General features: G+C 43.3%; 1 protein-coding gene across 10 annotated transcripts in view; it reads right to left on the reverse strand.

Annotated features, from left to right (window-relative positions):
* R3HDM2 (R3H domain containing 2) overlaps positions 1-18,062 on the reverse strand; it is a gene marked incomplete at its 3' end in the record, with an annotated part of 134,764 nt that overhangs the window by 45,372 nt on the left and 71,330 nt on the right. For all 10 annotated transcript variants that reach the window (XM_079967080.1, XM_079967079.1, XM_079967081.1 and 7 more), the window contains exons 4-10: positions 15,627-15,713; positions 13,869-13,995; positions 12,368-12,446; positions 10,288-10,347; positions 3,696-3,836; positions 2,615-2,723; positions 744-839 (exon numbers count right to left, since the gene is read on the reverse strand). In XM_079967080.1, the coding sequence (XP_079823206.1) occupies positions 744-839; positions 2,615-2,723; positions 3,696-3,836; positions 10,288-10,347; positions 12,368-12,446; positions 13,869-13,995; positions 15,627-15,713 (699 nt within the window). The remainder of the gene's footprint in view (positions 1-743; positions 840-2,614; positions 2,724-3,695; positions 3,837-10,287; positions 10,348-12,367; positions 12,447-13,868; positions 13,996-15,626; positions 15,714-18,062) is intronic.

Genomic DNA, 18,062 nt, shown 5'->3' on the forward strand with positions numbered 1-18,062 from the left:
TTAAAAATGCCTGCTTTGGTTGACCATCTGAGGTCTAAGGGTGTAGTAAAACAATAGACTTTATACAAGAGTGGGGGGGGGAATTGTGTCTTATTATTTTTAAGCTGGAGCAACTAACTTGTATTTCTGAGGTTTAAAATATCATTATAAAACAGCTTCCTTTGATTACGTACATTCATTTTGGATCCATGTTGGTCATCCAGCAGAGGGTGCATCCAAATCCCACCCCCTTTTGTTAATCACTTAGTTAAGTAATGATAATTCAGTATGGACCATTCAAAATGAATTTCAACCTCCTTGCCCAACATGGTTGGTATGCCTAACTGCTCAGCATTTAAAAGCACCAAATTCCTATAAATCCATTAAGCACTGATAGTAAATCAACACAAGATGATTTTAAAATGAATAAACAGAATGTTTAACAACTTCTGCATACAGCAGCAATGATATCCACAGCCCTGATTGAAGGCAAATGTTGACATTGCTGGACTGTAGAACCTTTTCTTGGTGACTGGATAGGAAAAGGATAAACTGTTTAAAATCAGATTAGAACTCATGGTAATGCATGAGAGAAACCTAATGAAAAAGACAGCTTCATTAAGTATATATTTCTATGAGCCCGCGAATTGTTTGTGGATACTCAATGCTACAACACTGATGAAGCTAAATAGGCATGAACCTAGAGAACTAGAATAGAAGATCATGTAGGAGTAGGATTTTTTTAAAATGGTATTCATGCTCACCTCTCGTGCAAATATGCGTTCTCTAACCCTTTGATACTCCTCCTCTCGCTCTTCTATGGATTTACTCCTCCGTCCATCTTGCAGTGGGATTCTGATCTAGATTGACAAACAGAATTTACCTTAGTTAAGACCTTGGTATACATTCACTACAGCAGCAAGGAAAAGTATGCAGTGAAGAATTGAATTATGAACACTATAAGCATGTGGGGGGATCACATTGACACAATGCTATGGTGCACAGATTTGCTACCTAGATTGTGCATTCCAGAGGCACATTTCATTTGGCACAACTCTTCCTTTTGAACTAAGAGCATCACTTCCAGAGAGCTGAGTGAGTTAACTTAGGAAATTCTATGTAAGATGTCACTGCTGCTGAAAAGTACAAATGGGAATTATTTTGCTTCCGAGTATCACAATCAGCCAACATCAATCAATTCCCACTGTTCTGAAACATGCCGTCCACACCACAGGTAGGCACACCTACACAAAAAGGTGATAATGCAAACTGCACTGCTTCCATCGTGACATCTGTCGCCTCTCCATTTACATTAAAAGTTACCCCTCTTTGTTAGGAGGAAAGGCCAACGTTAAAATATTATTTACTTCTCCATTCACTATTGGGATAGCATACGTGAACAAAAATAAACCTTGAAAAACCAAAGTTGCTCTTAACTTTTAGCCCCAGCAGTGAAGATTGGTCCTTACCAATGACTTAATCAAGTGAAGTTTTGGTTAATTCAGTTAAACCAGTTAAAGCCTGTAGACCTATTCATTTGTTGGCTTTCTGTTAAGGGTACTTTACATGGATAAAGGCCTGCACAAGGCCAATTGTTGAGGCTGAATTTGAAACAACACTAGAAAACTCCCAGTTTCAATTCTGTGTGCTGACCATCACACCTTGCTGATTTGTTATGTGTCTTCCCTCATCCTGGCCTATGGTTTTACCATGGCGATGACTTTAAAATGTGGCAAAACAACAAGGCAGCTATCAGGCTCTCTTGCATGTCTGTAGAAGAACTCAGTGGCAGAGTATGTGCTTTGTATGCAAAAGGTCCCAGTGTCAGTCTTGTCATCTCTAGTTAAAAGGACCAAGTAACAAGTGGTAAGGAATAGTGCTGCTGCCAGTCAGAGCAGAACAAATAAGATTAAATGGATCATACAGTGGTGCCTCGCAAGACGAAAAGAATCCGTTCCGCGAGTCTCTTCGTCTAGCGTTTTTTTCATCTTGCGAAGCAAGCCCATTGATGGATTAGCGGATTAGCACTATTAGCGCTATTAGCAGCTTTTAGCGGTTTATCGGCTTAGCAGATAACCAGATAAGCGGCTTAGCGGCTTAGAAAAGGGGGGGGGAACCCGCAGAAACTTGCAAGACATTTTCGTCTTGCGAAGCAAGCCCATAGGAAATTTCGTCTAGCGGGTTTTTCGTCTTGAGAGGCATTCGTCTTGCGGGGCACCACTGTACTAGACTAGATGGTGTGAGGTATTTTCCTATACTCCTGTGCAATGAAAATTTTACTTACTACATCGTTTTGCTACAGTGCCCTTCCTCAGCAAATCAGCAACAACTACCAACCAGCAGGCTGCCCACCTCAAATCCAACTTCTTCTAAGTCCCCAAGGACTTAGAAAGCAGTTTTTTACACAGTTCTGTAAGCTGTTGAATTTCCCATAGTTCCCGTATGGTGCACTGATCTGTATGCAACGATAGGACACCTCAGCAAATTTGTTTTCCCCCTTTGTTTGAGGGCTCTATAGAGAGAACTGGACACCTAGCGCAGAACAACTGCTATGTTTGTGCACATAAGCCCCAAGAGAGCCCTTGGCATTCGCATCACACAAAGACTTAAGGAGTGTGAGATGCACCTCTCTCACCTGATTATCATCTCGATCAATGCTGGCGTCATCTCGTTTGAGGATAAACCTCTGCGGAAACTCGGAGCTCTTCTCATCTTTGATGTGGTCAGAGAACCTTTGTTCAGGGCTGTAAGGAAGAGCCAAAGGAGCTTTCATGAGGAAGGGTGGTGAAAAACGAAGGAGACTGAATGCTGTATCAGCACAGCTGGCACCTTTTTCCTTTTTTTAAGGGAAATTGCCTTATTACGAATAGGATTCCTCGCAAGAAAAGGGAAAAGTTGACAGCTATAGGTATCAGAGGAATGCATTCATCATCCCTATCAACCAGGACAGGAAATGAAAGGACTAAAAAAGGCATACAGTTGCAATCAAAGTATTCAACACCCATTGCAAATTGGGTTCATTATCAAAATTTACAGACTTTCAGCTGTTTGCAATGAGCAAAACAAACAGAAGCAATTGAAATACTTCAAAACAACGCATGCTTCAAGTGGTTTCCCCAAATTCAGCTGAAATTACAACTTATACAGGCTTCTCCAGTCTCACTATTCACAAGAGCACAAATACACCAGGTGTTGTCTCAAACATACCTGATGCAATTAATCAAGGGCTTCATTAGTTGCACCAGGTGTGCTTGAGCTGGAACACATGAAATACCTGGACTGGCTAGGGCTTTGCTGAGTATCAAATTTAGCTGCGTGTTAGAAATATGCCTAAGTCAAAAGAATGGTCCAAAAAGGTAAGAGAAGAGATCATTGCCCTTCACAAACAAGGAGCAGGATACAAAAAAAAAAATAGCAAAGGCAAGTGCAGTAGAGACTAAGCTGCAACCGGGAAGCCGCCGATTCAAATCTCACATCTGCCAGCAACTCAACAGGAAACCTTGAGCAAGCGATTTTTTCACATACTAATCCTAACAGAGGAAATATGGAAATAATAATACTATCCTGACATACACAAATGCTGTAAACATTACTGAGATCATATAGGAAGAGCTCTGAACACCCAAAAGAGATATATAAATTATAAGTATTAATTTTACTAATTTTATCTCCCTCCCTCCCATCCACTAACTGGCTTAAACCCATTCTTGCCTTACATTCTCGTATTACTGGTCTTGTTGATAATGACGGCTTTCCCAGTTTGGTCTACGTTGTGGTCCATGCCAAAATAGGCAGCAACCCGGTGTAGAAGCATTCTGTGGTATGAGGTCATTTGGGGAAACTTCTTGAATTGATTGCTGACAGCAGCCAAGTTCAAATGGGGATGGAGAGGAGAGGGGAGGGGAAGAAAAGAAGAGAAAATAAGACACTCTCTTAAATTTAAGCAAACATTATCTTAAACTAGAGCCTAGGGCAAGGTGACCTAGTCTCACTGAAATGAAAGCAAGGGAACATGAAAGCCCACTGACTTTCGGGTTACCTGCAACTGAGCATGACTTGTAATTTTTAAAAAAGAGTACTTCACTGCTGGCACTGCTATGTAAGGGGCACAGTAAAAAAACAGAAGCACCTAAGGAACCTCTTTATTGGAATACTGTCTTCCGCAACAATGCCAAGGACTGAATTCAACATAGTGTGAAGTGGGCGTTCAATTAGACTTTTCCACATTTCCATTAACTTGTTCTGGGTCCTCCCCCATCCTATAAAGCAGATTTAGGAGGTGCAGGGAGGGACACAGGAGTTGGGGGGGAATGGCCAAGCGTGTGGGCGGACCCCACTCTGTACACCCAACAATCTAGTTGAATCCCACCCAAGACACATGTTTTCATTGGAACATTTGATTACTGCAATTCAGAACCTAAGATTCAACCACTAGGAGACCCCAGAACTGTGCAAGTTTACTGTGACCAGAGTATAACAATAAGAATTTAACAGATCACAAACTGTTTTTTTCATAGACTGCTAACTGGCACTCCTAAATCTTTTTCTGGACAATCTTGAACATCTGCAACAAGAGTGGGCAGACCTCAGACTTGCGGGATCTATTTTGTTTTCTACTAGAACCCTGGGATCTACCAACCAGAGCCAAAGGCAAAGTAATGACTAGGTCAAGCAAACATATGCTAAGAGTTAAGAAAGAGGATGCCTCTGAACACAGGCTCAGTCCCGGAGTTTGTAATCAGTTCCCTAATCTAGATGATAAGAGCTTTCGCACAAAAATCCACACCAAAAATCAGTCCATCCTCCTATCCAAGAATTCTTTTTCAGCAACCTAATGTAGGTGGGGGAACTTTTCATTGTTGCTACAGGTAACTCACATCCTATGCTTATTTTATGTACATGATTGCAGCTTTGTGCAGGAAAAATAAAGCGATAAATGGGGAGACAAGGAAACCCACTCTCCATTTATTTATTTATTCCCCGCGCAAAGCTTCCCTGGCTTTAGAAAGGCAGTGAATTCTGGCAGCGTTAGAGCGAGGTGCCGGGCTTTGGGACGGAACCCTCCTGCCTGTTTCCCAAAGCCTGGCAAGCACTTACCAGGCTTTGGGAAGGTGGCAAGGGAGCTCTGGGACTTTGCCAGAGCTCTTGTGCCACCTTCCCAAAGCTGGGGAAGCCCAAGATTACAGTTGTGCATTGGTGGGGTGGGAAATAAATGGAGATTGGGTTTCTTCTCTCTGATTATTTATTTTCACCACCTACACACTCAAAGTTGTGATCATGTTAAGTAAAATAAGCCCTTGTCTCCTTTCCAAAGCCAAGCAAGCAGCCCTCTATCTTGCATATTGGCAGTTGTTGTTGTTGTTGTTATTATCATTTACTGAATTTATATACTGTCCTATACCCGGAGGTCTCAGGGTGGTTCACAGAACAAAATCAAAATATAAACCACAAAGTATATAATGAAAATAAAAACAACAACCCAATAACCCCTCCCCACATTTTAAAAGGGCACAGGACTCCTGGCATTTCTGCTTTTACATGTTGACCCCCATAACTGACCCTTCATATAAGATGTGATTACAGTGGTACCTCGGGTTAAGTACTTAATTCGTTCTGGAGGTCCGTTCTTAACCTGAAACTGTTCTTAACCTGAAGCACTACTTTAGCTAATGGGGCCTTCTGCTGCCGTCGCGCGATTTCTGTTCTCATCCTGAAGCAAATTTGGGTTAGCGGAGTCTGTAACCTGAAGCATCTGTAACCCAAGGTACCACTGTACTTCTATTGTTAATGGGGAGTCAGAGACCGTTGCCAATCTTGCTCTAACACCCCTGCTGAAGATATTCAAGATTGCCCAGAGAAAGAGCTATGGAAACTTAATTGTTTCCACAGTGAGGGTGCCCTCATCTCGAACTCCCTGAGATTTGGAAATATCTGTTGTTGGTTGGTCCCACAGTAGAAAACAGATTTTTTTATTACCGTGAACTTCAGTTTACAGATTAGGGGGAGAACATTCCTGATAGAGATGACTCCCCCTACTGAAGACAGGCAGGGTCTTCAACTTGCAACATCCTCTCCAGAGGGGAGGAGTCATCCCATCTCTCCAGACCAAGTAGCACAACAGAAAAACACCTCAACCCTTAAACGGGTGCCTGTACACCAGCCAAATAAATGGGGCACAGACCTAGAAAGGAAGGACACTCATACACGAAGCATGTGGTTAGGCTAAGGTTACCAGATTGTTTTCAATGAATCCACAGACACTTTTCAGCTTCAATGGATTTTGTATGGGGACTCATTTGTAAATCCGAGGACTGTCCCCGGAAAACAGGGACGTCTGGTAACCTTAGGTTAGGCAGCAATGCCAAAGGCAGCAATTCTTCCCCATATCAATCTAGCAAAGAACAACCGCTGCCACTACAGGCGACAAATGCTGTAATGCAGGGGTCAGTAAACTTTTTCAGCAGGGGGCTGGTCACTGTCCCTCAGACCGGGGGGGGGGGGGGGCGGACTATATTTTGAAGAAAAAAGATGAACAAATTCCTTTGCCCCACAAATAACCCAGATATGCATTTTAAATAAAAGGGCACATTCTACTCATGTAAAAACACGCTGATTCCCGGACCATCCGCAGGCAGGATTTAGAAGGCAACTGGGCCGGGTCCGGCCCCTGGGCCTTAGTTTGCCTACCCATGCTGTAATGCATTGAAGCAAAGGAAGATAGAGGAGGGTGGAATGTCGTCGTCCCCATCTGTAAACTGAAATTCACATAAGAATTTTTTCCGTTTTTACCAGGTGTATGGGGATGACATTCCTGATAGGGATATACCAGAGCAGAATCCCAAAGTTTGAGAGGGCTTCCTCTACCTCCAGATCCCTGTGGAATTACTCTCTGCAGAACCTTGCAACCAAAGGCTGCATCAGAAGAATTCTGTAACACTTAATGAAAGTATGGAGAGAGGCCCATGTAGCAGCCCTACAAACATTTGCTATTGAAAAGCCTCCCTTACACGCCACTGAGACTGCTGCCCCAAGCAAGAAATGAGCAATAATCCCTAAAGGGGGGTATTTGCCAATTGCTTGATAAACATGAAAAATGGTCCGATGGAAAGTTGGAGACTTTACTACCCTACAATGTACCATCAAAGGAAACCCTCTAGACTTGTGGAATGGAGCCGACTGATCTAAATAAAGCTTCAGGGCCTTATGCACACCCAATGAATGTCAAATACGCTTCTCTGGGCAAGAGGGATTAGGACAGAAGGAAGGCAAAACCATTTCCTGTGATATATGAAAAAGGGAATTTATTTTAGGGATAAATCCCGGGCCAGGTTTGAGAACTACCTTATCCAGATGAAAGAAACAAAGTTGGGGGTCAGAGGAAAGAGCACCCAACTTGGAAATCCATCTCAGCGAAGTAGTGGAAACAAAGAAAACTGTCTTAAAGGTAAGCAACCTTAAGTTAGAAGAACCCATAGGCTCAAATGGAGCCAATTAACCCTGTTAGGACCCAATTAAGATCCCATGTAGGAAATCTATGAACTATCCTGGGAGCCAACAGTGCAACCCCTTTCATGAAAGGTTTAGCCAAAATGTGAGCAGATAGAGGATAGCCCCCTAAATTGGACAGAATGCTTATAAGAGCAGAAAACTCCTTCTTAAGGCACTAAGTCCTTTATCCAGATCTGACTGTAAGAAACCAAGGAAGTCTGAAACCTCCACTGACAGAGGATTAACTCCCATATCTGGACCCTACAAAAGAAAAACTATCCACATAGTAGAATACACCCTATTAGTGGAGTGGCGCCCAAAGCTAGAAAAGTAAGCAGGACCTTGCCAGAAAAAGGCAGTTCCAGCAGCCGGAGCTGAACAGCTTCCAACCTGTCAGACATAACAGCTCTGGACAAATACAAAATAATGGGCCTTGTTTCAGAAGGTCCCTCTGTAGAGTGAGACACCATGGGTCCTGGACCACCCTGTTTACCAGGACCAGAAACCAGGGCCTCCTGTTGAATACGCAACCACCAATATAACCTACACTTTCAGAAGAGGAATCAACATTACAAACTTTCATTAAGAAAAAAACCACTGCAAAATGATTCCTTCACCTTAAAATTTATTTTGGTTTTCCTAGCAATGTTAAGTTATAGGATATTCAAGGCTTTTGGGTCACCTAGGCTCCAAAGTTCAAGAGCATTACAGATGTTCGACTCCTGCACATGATATGCAATTGGAACCCCATAACATAAAGGCACTGGAAACTGCCGAATTGGCTTAGAGCACTGGTGACCATCTTTTCCAATAATTGTCTATTTAGACAAGCAGCAACTCTCCAAAGTTTCAGGCAGGCAGAGGTCTACCTCAGTATCCCTTCCCTTTCCAAGATCCTTTTTCATGGAGATGCTTGGACTAAACCTGAGATCTTCTGCTCTTCCAGTGAGCTATAGGCCCCAGTCCCATGAGTAACCTGATGCTCATGCACTGAATAATATCTAAGTGTATGGGTTCAACATATATTTCCTATATTTCTGATCCAAGGCTTCAAATGTTTCTGCAAATATGAAGTGGCTGTTATTAAGCATGATGCTGATCTCCCACTGTGTATATCAGCATAGAAATAAGCGGCAGGATAGGGAAGCCTTGTCCACTTCTGGGTGCCACAATTTAAGATGGATGTTGAAAAGCTGGAACATGTACAGAGGAGGGCAACCAAAGATGATCAAGAGTCTGGAAACCAAGCCTTACGAGAAGCACTTGAAGGAGCTGGGTATGTTTTGCCTGGAAAAGAGGAGACTCAGGGGAGATAGGATAGCCATCTTCAAATATCATAAGGGCTGCCATATGGAAGATGGAGCAAGTTTCTTTTCTCCTGCTCTGCAGAGTATGGCACAAACCAATGGATTCAAGTTACAAGAAAGGAGATTCCAACTAAACATCAGGAAGAACTTTCTGTCAGTAAGAGCTGTTTGACAGTGGAACGGTCTCTGCCGGGAGGTGATGGACTTTCCTTCCTTGGAGGTTTTTAAGCAGAGGTTGGATGGCCATCTGTCATGCTTGGCTAAGATTCCTGTATTGCAGGGGGTTGGAGTAGATGGCCCTTGGGCTCCCTTCCAACTCTACAACTCTATGCAACCCTACACCAGCAATCTTGCATTTCTTCCTCACTGAACATGAGCAAGCTTGTTATGGGTAGAGAAGCATGACTCAGAGATGTCTCTATTTGTGACTGAAGCTCATGTTCATCTGGAAAAAGCTCACTGGCAAAAAATGTGCTTTTGGTAGACATGGAGAGAGTTTCAAACCCTGGAATTCCCATTTAGAGAATACTAGAGAAGGACTTCTAACTGGAGGCAGAACAAGATGATACAGATAACACCTGAGTCCTGGTTCAGGCATTCATAGAATGCATGAAGACATATGCATCCATGTACTGGCCTCACCCCCAATGTTCCAACCCACTCAACACCTGAATGTGCTTACAAGCCCCATTCATACCCTCCCATTCACTGAAGAAAATTGAAGAATACAACAGGTTGAGCACATGCACCCACAACACACTTTATCATCATCATCATGATGTCTATGGTTGTTAAAGTTGCAGCCCAGCACTTCCTCCTTCTCTTATCTCCAGAAATGTTCTGTGAATTTCAATGCATGACATTATGAGACACATCTCACAAATGAGAGAGAGCAAGGAAACTCCATGTGATATCACCATTCAATCAAACTTAATAACAGTAACTGGGAAAGAGGTGAAGAAAGGGAAACATAGGGTAGCTGCACATTCTTCATATTGTACAGTTCTAATCCAATGCCCCAGAGCAGGGGTGACTAACCTGTGGCACATTAGCTGCTGTGGGACTACAATTCCCACCACCCATGGCCACTGTCCCCAATGACTGAGGCGCTGTAGTTTAGCAACATCTCAAGGAACACAGATTAGCCACCCCCGCCTTAGAGCAGAGATAGCCAACAAGGTATGCTTCAGAAATTGTTGCAATATGATTCCCATCAGCCTCAGACAGTATAGGATGGGAGGGATGATAGGATTTCAATCAGGGAGGGTGTGAGTTGGAGTCCACAATGTCTGGAGGGCACCACATTGATTACCCCTGCTCTGGGGCTGGTCACAGTCATTTAAGGAAGAATGCACAGGGCTAGACAGACTCTATATAAAGGCAGCCTTCATGTGTCAGATAAATACTGTATACATTTCTAAGGATTGTTTGAAATCAGCAGCTTAATTAGTGAACATTCTCAAACAAATCAGTCTTTAAGTCACTCTGTCTTACAGACCAGTACATTACTTACTTGTTATCGTTAATAAATTCCAGAATCTCCTGTTCCAATTTTAGCAGCATCATTCTGTCCCTTGGAGGATGGGAGAGAGAGCAGGGAGAAAAGGAGAGGAAAAATCATTCAGAGCACAAATGGCTATACAATTGTCTCTGAAAAATCTGAAGATTAATATCCTCCTCCACTCCAATATTAATCAAAAAGTTCAATGTAATTCAGCATTGAAGATATCACTACCCAACCTGCATTGGCAGATGCAGAACAGATGTAGCAAGTTAAAAGTAGACCAATCCTGTTCAGGTGGATTCACTTTGGTGCAGTGATTACGCTTCTAGAAGCACAATATCCCATGGGCTCTCATTGTGCTTGTATTATTGAACAGAAACAGTACATCAGAACATAGGCAAAGACTGGCATTCCGTTTTGACATTGTTTATTAGTGAGATGGCAGGAGGCACTTTACAGAGAAGTATTTGGAAGCTATTTATAGGTGGTTTTTAGAGCTGTTAAGATTCCTTCCTGACTAACTCATTCCACATTTTTTTCTCTTTCTGTTCTTATGCACAGTATATGAATGCATCTGTTTTGTTAGTCTGCAGTGCTAGGTAAAGGTAAAGGTAAAGGTACCCCTGCCTGTACGGGCCAGTCTTGACAGACTCTGGGGTTGTGCGCCCATCTCACTTAAGAGGCCAGGGGCCAGCGCTGTCCGGAGACACTTCCGGGTCACGTGGCCAGCGTGACATCGCTGCTCTGGCGAGCCAGAGCCGCACACGGAAACACCGTTTACCTTCCCGCTGGTAAGCGGTCCCTATTTATCTACTTGCACCCGGGGGTGCTTTCGAACTGCTAGGTTGGCAGGCGCTGGGACCGAACGACGGGAGCGCACCCCGCCGCAGGGATTCGAACCGCCGACCTTTCGATCGGTAAGCCCTAGGCGCTGAGGCTTTAACCCACAGCGCCACCTGGGTCCCATCAGTCTGCAGTGCTAGAATTATTCTAATCTTGCTAGGATACTCCAAGAGGTCCAGTGAATACTGCATAGTTATTGAAGCAAAGTGGATATTGGATGGGAGACCACTATAGTCTCTCTACATATAACAACAGGGCTAAGTATTAAATATTTGTTTAAAAATAATTCCACAGGGGTTTGAGCCAGTGTGGTGTAATGGTTAAGAGTGTTGGACTAGCACTGGGAGAGCAGGATTCACATCCTAACTTAGCCATGAAGCTCACTGGGCCAGTCTCCATCTCTTAGCCTAACCTACTTCACAAGGTTGTTGTGAGGATGAAATGCAGAGGAGAACAATGGACACCACTTTGAGATCCTCAGCAGATAAAGGTGATGCAATAAATAAGTAGTAATAGGAAGAAGAAGAATACGACGGGGACTAGACCAGGGATGAGGAACCTGTGGCCTTCTCGTTGGACTCCAACACACCTCAGCCCTTGCAACAGTATAGCCAATAGTCAGGGGTGACGGGAGTTGAAGTTCAGAGATGTCGGGGCGAGGGGACTAACATTCCCCATCTCCAGCCCAGAGAGCCCACTGGATACTTTCTCACTCTCTGAGCTTGGACCCTCTTTAATCTCTTACTCATGGCTAGAACCAGTGGTCAGGCAGGTCAGAGCACTGAGAGAAAATTAATTTTAAAGGAAACCCCAGGGAAGGCGTCCTTAGTGGACCCTAATGAGGTGCTGCCTAAGAATGCCACATGCTGAGACAGAGTCTGGACCCCAAAACCACTGAACAGTCCGCTTATTCCAAGGCCTCACCATGGCCACTTTATGCTCAAGATGCTGGAAAGTAAGGTACTAACATCCTATCACATGTGCCTTTGTGGCTAGCAAGGCTGGACAAAGTGCATTCTAGAGGTGCTCTTAAACTTCCCACATCTCATGAGTTAAAGAGCCCATTGATAGGTGCTTGCCTACCTCCACTATGCAGCTGCCGCCACCACCACCACCACCATAGATTCCAACAGTTGCTGATACTTTCTGTTCCCTCTCCCATCCTTTCTCCTTAACCATGCAAGCTTGCAGGAACACCTCCTTATTCCCACTTGCAAATCTGCCACATAACCACAGAGGAACCTACCTTGGGTTTTTCTTCAGTGTACTCACTAAAAATTCATGCAAATCTATTCCAGTGGAGTCTGTGTATTCCTGGCTGGAATCTATAACAAAGGAAACAGCAACATACTCAAGAAATGCCATGCTCACAGGGAGAATATCCATGGAGTCAAAATAAGCCAGAATATAAAAGGGGTTCTGACAGTGTTGGAAGGACCAAGTTAAGAGCTGCCTCTGCCATCACCACAGCCATGGCTTCCTTTGGAGTCAATGGTGGAAAGACCATTTGCAGGACATAACTCTAGCATTTTGAAAGAGCAACAGGCCATATTTGAGGGCAAAGTTACCACCCCAGAACCTTCAAATATATTGATTTCTTACCCACCCTTTAGCTGCTTGTTCTATCACCATCATATGCTAAATTATTGTACCTGACAAGATTACTGGCTTTGCACAAATCTCGTAAGGAGTACTTCTTAAATTTACAACAAGCACTGCTTTGTGGAACAGAATGTGGACCAGAAAGGAAAAAGTAATTAATTAAAGGCTTGTGTAATGACTGTTTTCTCAAGATTTTCATTAGTGGTCTACCTGTGCCCATGTCAGCAAAAAAATTCAGAGTGCAAAGGAGACCAAGGACATTTGATCTTTGCAAATTCTAATATGAATTGATGTGGACTGAGTCAACCATTGCATTGCATTGTAACGCATGTATGTACAGTGGTACCTCGGGTTAAGAACTGAACTCGTTCCAGAGGTCCGTTCTTAACCTGAAACTGTTCTTAACCTGAGACACCACTTTAGCTAATGGGGTCTCCCGCTGCTGCCGCACCACTGCAACTCTATTTCTGTTCTCATCCTGAAGCAAAGTTCTTAACCTGAGGTACTATTTCTGGGTTAGCAGAGTCTGTAACCTGAAGCATCTGTAACCTGAAGCGTCTGTAACCCGAGGTACCACTGTATAAAGATGTGTACTTTCAAAGTTATGTTTAAAATAATTGTTGAAATATGTACTTAAATGCAATTTTCTGCAGATTTTTTTTATTGTAGATTAACATGAACATGGAATGGAATGAAATAAACTTACTGGTGGACACATGCAAATGTGAATCGGCGGGGATGGGAAAACTTTGGCTCTCCAGGTGTTCCTAGACTTCTGCTATCATCCATCCCTCTCTATTTGCCCTGCAGGCTGAGGCTGATAGGAATGGGAATCCAAGAACAGCTGGAGTGCCACAGGTTCCTCATCTTTGTGATATAGACTGGAAATCCATTCCTGGAAAGTTGTGGCAGATGCCCTTATTAGGCAGGCAGACAGACAGACAGACAGACAGACAGACAGGACAGACAGACAAGACAGAGGTTGACATATAATATTGTAATACTCCTTTCCCCTTGTCATGTGGTCAGCTTGAATGCACAAACTGAAAAGAAAGTCCCAGACCTCTGGTAAATAGGGAAACAGAAACTACTGCTCATCTTTGCCCACAGAAACCAAGTTCATTCCAGAACTGAGACTGTCTTACCTCTAGACAGCATTTTCTTGGGTGCCTTCTCCTTATTTTTCTCTTTTTCTTCTTTTTCAGGGCCATCTTTCGCAGACTTGTCATCTTCCTTGTCCGAGGGGCAGCTGACATGCAACTGTATGATATCCTAGCAACAGGAGGAAATCCACACTTTGAAGGCCTCAGAGCTGATGTTTTGCAACCAACAAAAGCTGGAAATATGGTATGATGACCAATTTGATTCCAATAAGAAATTTTGCTTCTGGGTAGAATGGCTAAGAATATAAGAAGAGCTTGCTGGATTAGGCCAATGGCCCATCTAGTCCAGCATCCTGTTCTCACAGTGGCTGAATAGTTGCCTGTGGGAAATCAGCAAGCAGGATCTGAGTACCAGAGCCCTCTCCCTTCTTGTGGTTTCCAGCAACCGGCTAGTCACCCTGGGTGATTTTTGCCTCCCTGTGCAACATGTGGCTACATGCTTGCTCGTGTGATTTATGTGAAGTTATGATTTTTATGCTATGAACCTGTTCTTAAGTTAAAAGGTTGATTGCAGTGGATAAGATGTCCTTTTAGTCTATCTGCGTCCCCTCTCCTCTCCAAACATGACATTACCCCCTAAAATAGAATGCATTAGATTGTAGGTAACTGATGAGTAATTATATATTCAGGAAGTGGGGGATTTTCGGCAGGTCAGTTTGGAACCCTGTGGATTTTTGCCTTCCTGCCTACAATGTGGCATGGCTCACTCCACGTGGCATGGCTCACTTCACTAATCTGTACTATTCTTGCAAGCCCTTGTGGTAGCTATATTTTTGTTGCTCATTTGTTGCACTTATACCCCACCTTTTTCTCCAAGGAACACAGACAGGGCGGTGTAAATGGCTCCCTCCCTCCCCATTTAATCCCCTGTGAGGTAGGTTGGGCTGAGAGGCAGCAACTGGCCCAAGCTTAACCAGTGAGCTTCATGGCTGGGGGAGGGGGGTGGTTGGAACACTGGTCTCCCAATCACTAGTCTGAGATTCTAACCACAGCTGTCTCTGTCACCTTGTTTGCTCCTGTTCTTAGATTGCAGCACACTATATACAATCTGAACTCGGTGTGGCTCTGCCGTATAAATGCATGCTATGGGTGCGGTTTGCTGCTATCTTATGGCTTTGAGGTTAAAATCCCCTACAGCGATCTGATCATAGGTATAGTTTGGTATCACTAGAAGAAGAAGAAGAAAAGCTTATTTAATACACCCTGAAAACCTTCTCTGAATTTGACTTTTTATGGTTTTGATCTGATGGCTCGAATATGCTATGTTTCATTAGGAGCTCATATAGGAAGGTATGCTTTTTAGACTTGGGAGACAGTAAATCAGAACAGAGGTTTGCTATGAAAGCACACACACTAGCATACAGTAAGCCTGCAACTTACGCTGGGTTTGTGTTCCGGAGACTGCGCCTAAAGTCAAAATTGAGTGTAGTCAAAAGCCATTGGGGGGATTGCCAAAGTCATTTTTCCCAGAACCTTGCTCCCTTTTTATTTTTATTTATTTATTATTATTTGCCATGCACATAAAGCTGAATGTGCACAAGTTAAACATGCACAAGTTGTGGGCTTATTGCAGCCAGATAACAAATATACAATTTAACCAGGACTGTCATTTTTCTTTTAAAGGCTTGAAACTTTCCTACAGGTAAGCTTTCAACCTTGATCAGAACTATTAATAAAAATCATCACTGAAAGCAGTCTCTCCCATGGCTGGAAAAATGATGTGACTACAACTAGGCTTACCTGGGTATCCAATGTCCCATCCACAAAGGGGCTAGAAGACTCTTCACATACAGCCAGGCTCCTGACTAGCTTCAGCTTTGAATTTGTCTGCAAAAGGAGGGGGGAATCTGTAGTAAGACACAGGCAGCTAGAATTCCCTTTCAATATATGAATGAGCTGCTGTTCAACTAATGCTAATTAAGTTAGCTCTATACTAATGAGAAACGCAATTACGTTTTGTCCAGTAGTAACACATGGCAAAGCAGTCAAGCAGAAGATACCAAGTGCATAGTGATTTTCTCTCCCTTAACATGCTTGATAGAGATTCAAGTCTGCCGCCTGTGGAGGTACTTAGGCTCTGCTAACACAGTGACTTGAAGGTCATATACATTGATAGGGCTTCTCTGAAGCTAACCAACCCATTAAATAATCTGCAAACTGTTAAACCACTGATGGTAAGTGACAAAAAGGAATGACTAACTTCTTCCTGCCTTAATTGAAAGCCTGTCATTAAACTGCTGCCTTCTTGACAAACGTAGTTATTCTGGGTGATCTACTATAGTAGCATTTAAAGAAAATGCTTAAAATAAATGTCTGCCTCAGACTGTTTGGTGAATGGTCCTGCAAGTAAGAGAGTGTGAATGGAGCAACACAAAAGTATTTTACATGAACAGAAGTATTCATGGTGAAATATGGTCTGGGAACCATAGTTAAGATATTATCTCCAATATAATAAAGGAAAGTTAAAGGTGCATATGACAAGGGCATAAGAGAATCAAACGGAAGAAAAAGTACAGCACCATAGCAGTTTAATCTCAAAAGATTTGGGACAGATACAAATTACAAAAACTATAAACACAAACTCTGAACTAATACCAGGTCTTAGTAAAGCAATAAACCACCACCTGGGCTTTGCTGTTTTTGGACTGCAATTGTGAGCAAATGCTGCTCCATAGAAAATAAAGGATTCTAGTACCTCCCTTCTCCTTAACATTTTACCTCTCTATGTGCAGGGAAATGTTTTGTATTAAGCATGTGAACTCTCACCCGCAGTGTAGAAGTTGTACAAGTCAAGACACAGGTTTGTCACCTCAATGAGATGACCAGGTCTGGACACTTAAAGCCAGACCAGAGATAATAGTTTTCCATAGAAATGCAGAGCTCAGATGGACCCCAAGGGTCATCTAGCCCAACCCCCTGAAATGCCGGAATTTCAACTAAAGCGTCCATGACAGATGGCCACCCAACCTCTGCTTTAAAACCTCTAATGCAGGAGAGCCCACCACCTTCCAAGGGAGTCCATTGCACAGTCTAACTCCTCTTACTGTTAGAAAGTTCTCCCTGGTGTTTAATCGGAATCTCCTTTCTTGTAACTTGAAAATGCTGCCTTGAGTCCTACCCTCCTGAGCAGGAGAAAACAAGCTTATGCCATCTTCCATGTGACAGCCCTTTATATATTTGAAGGCGGCTATCATATCTCTGTCTCCTCTTTTCTAGGCTAAATATTGTGCATGGCTTCCACAAGATACACAGGTTTCATTGAGTTTCCAAAAGGAGGCAGTTTCATAGCTGTGAGGCAGTCAATGAGAGCAGTGCCTGTAGCCCCTTACTCACTGCAGCATGTATTGTGATTCAGAGGACATGCTCAGCTGCTATTAAAAATCACAATGAAACCTAGGAGTAAAGGGCAACCTAGAATCATAGAATCATAGAGTTGGAAGAGACCACAAGGGCCATCGAGTCCAACCCCCTGCCAAGCAGGAAACACCATCAGAGCACTCCTGACATATGGTTGTCAAGCCTCTGCTTAAAGACATCCAAAGAAGGAGACTCCACCACACTCCTTGGCAGCAAATTCCACTGTCAAACAGCTCTTACTGTCAGGAAGTTCTTCCTAATGTTTTGGTGGAATCTTCTTTCTTGTAGTTTGGAACCATTGCTCTGTGTCCGCTTCTCTGGAGCAGCAGAAAACAACCTTTCTCCCTTCTCTATGTGACATCCTTTTATATATTTGAACATGGCTATCATATCACCCCTTAACCTCCTCTTCTCCAGGCTAAACATGCCCAGCTCCCTTAGTCGTTCCTCATAAGGCATCGTTTCCAGGCCTTTGACCATTTTGGTTGCCCTCCTCTGGACACGTTCCAGTCTGTCAGTGTCCTTCTTGAACTGTGGTGCCCAGAACTGGACACAGTACTCCAGGTGAGGTCTGACCAGAGCAGAATACAGTGGCACTATTACTTCCCTTGATCTAGATGCTATACTCCTATTGATGCAGCCCAGAATTGCATTGGCTTTTTTAGCTGCCGCGTCACACTGTTGGCTCATGTCAAGTTTGTGGTCAACCAAGACTCCTAGATCCTTTTCACATGTACTGCTCTCAAGCCAGGTGTCACCCATCTTGTATTTGTGCCTCTCATTTTTTTTGCCCAAGTGCAATACTTTACATTTCTCCCT

Source organism: Podarcis cretensis (genome assembly GCF_951804945.1).
Source record: "Podarcis cretensis genome assembly, chromosome: 2".
Lineage (NCBI taxonomy): Eukaryota > Metazoa > Chordata > Lepidosauria > Squamata > Lacertidae > Podarcis > Podarcis cretensis.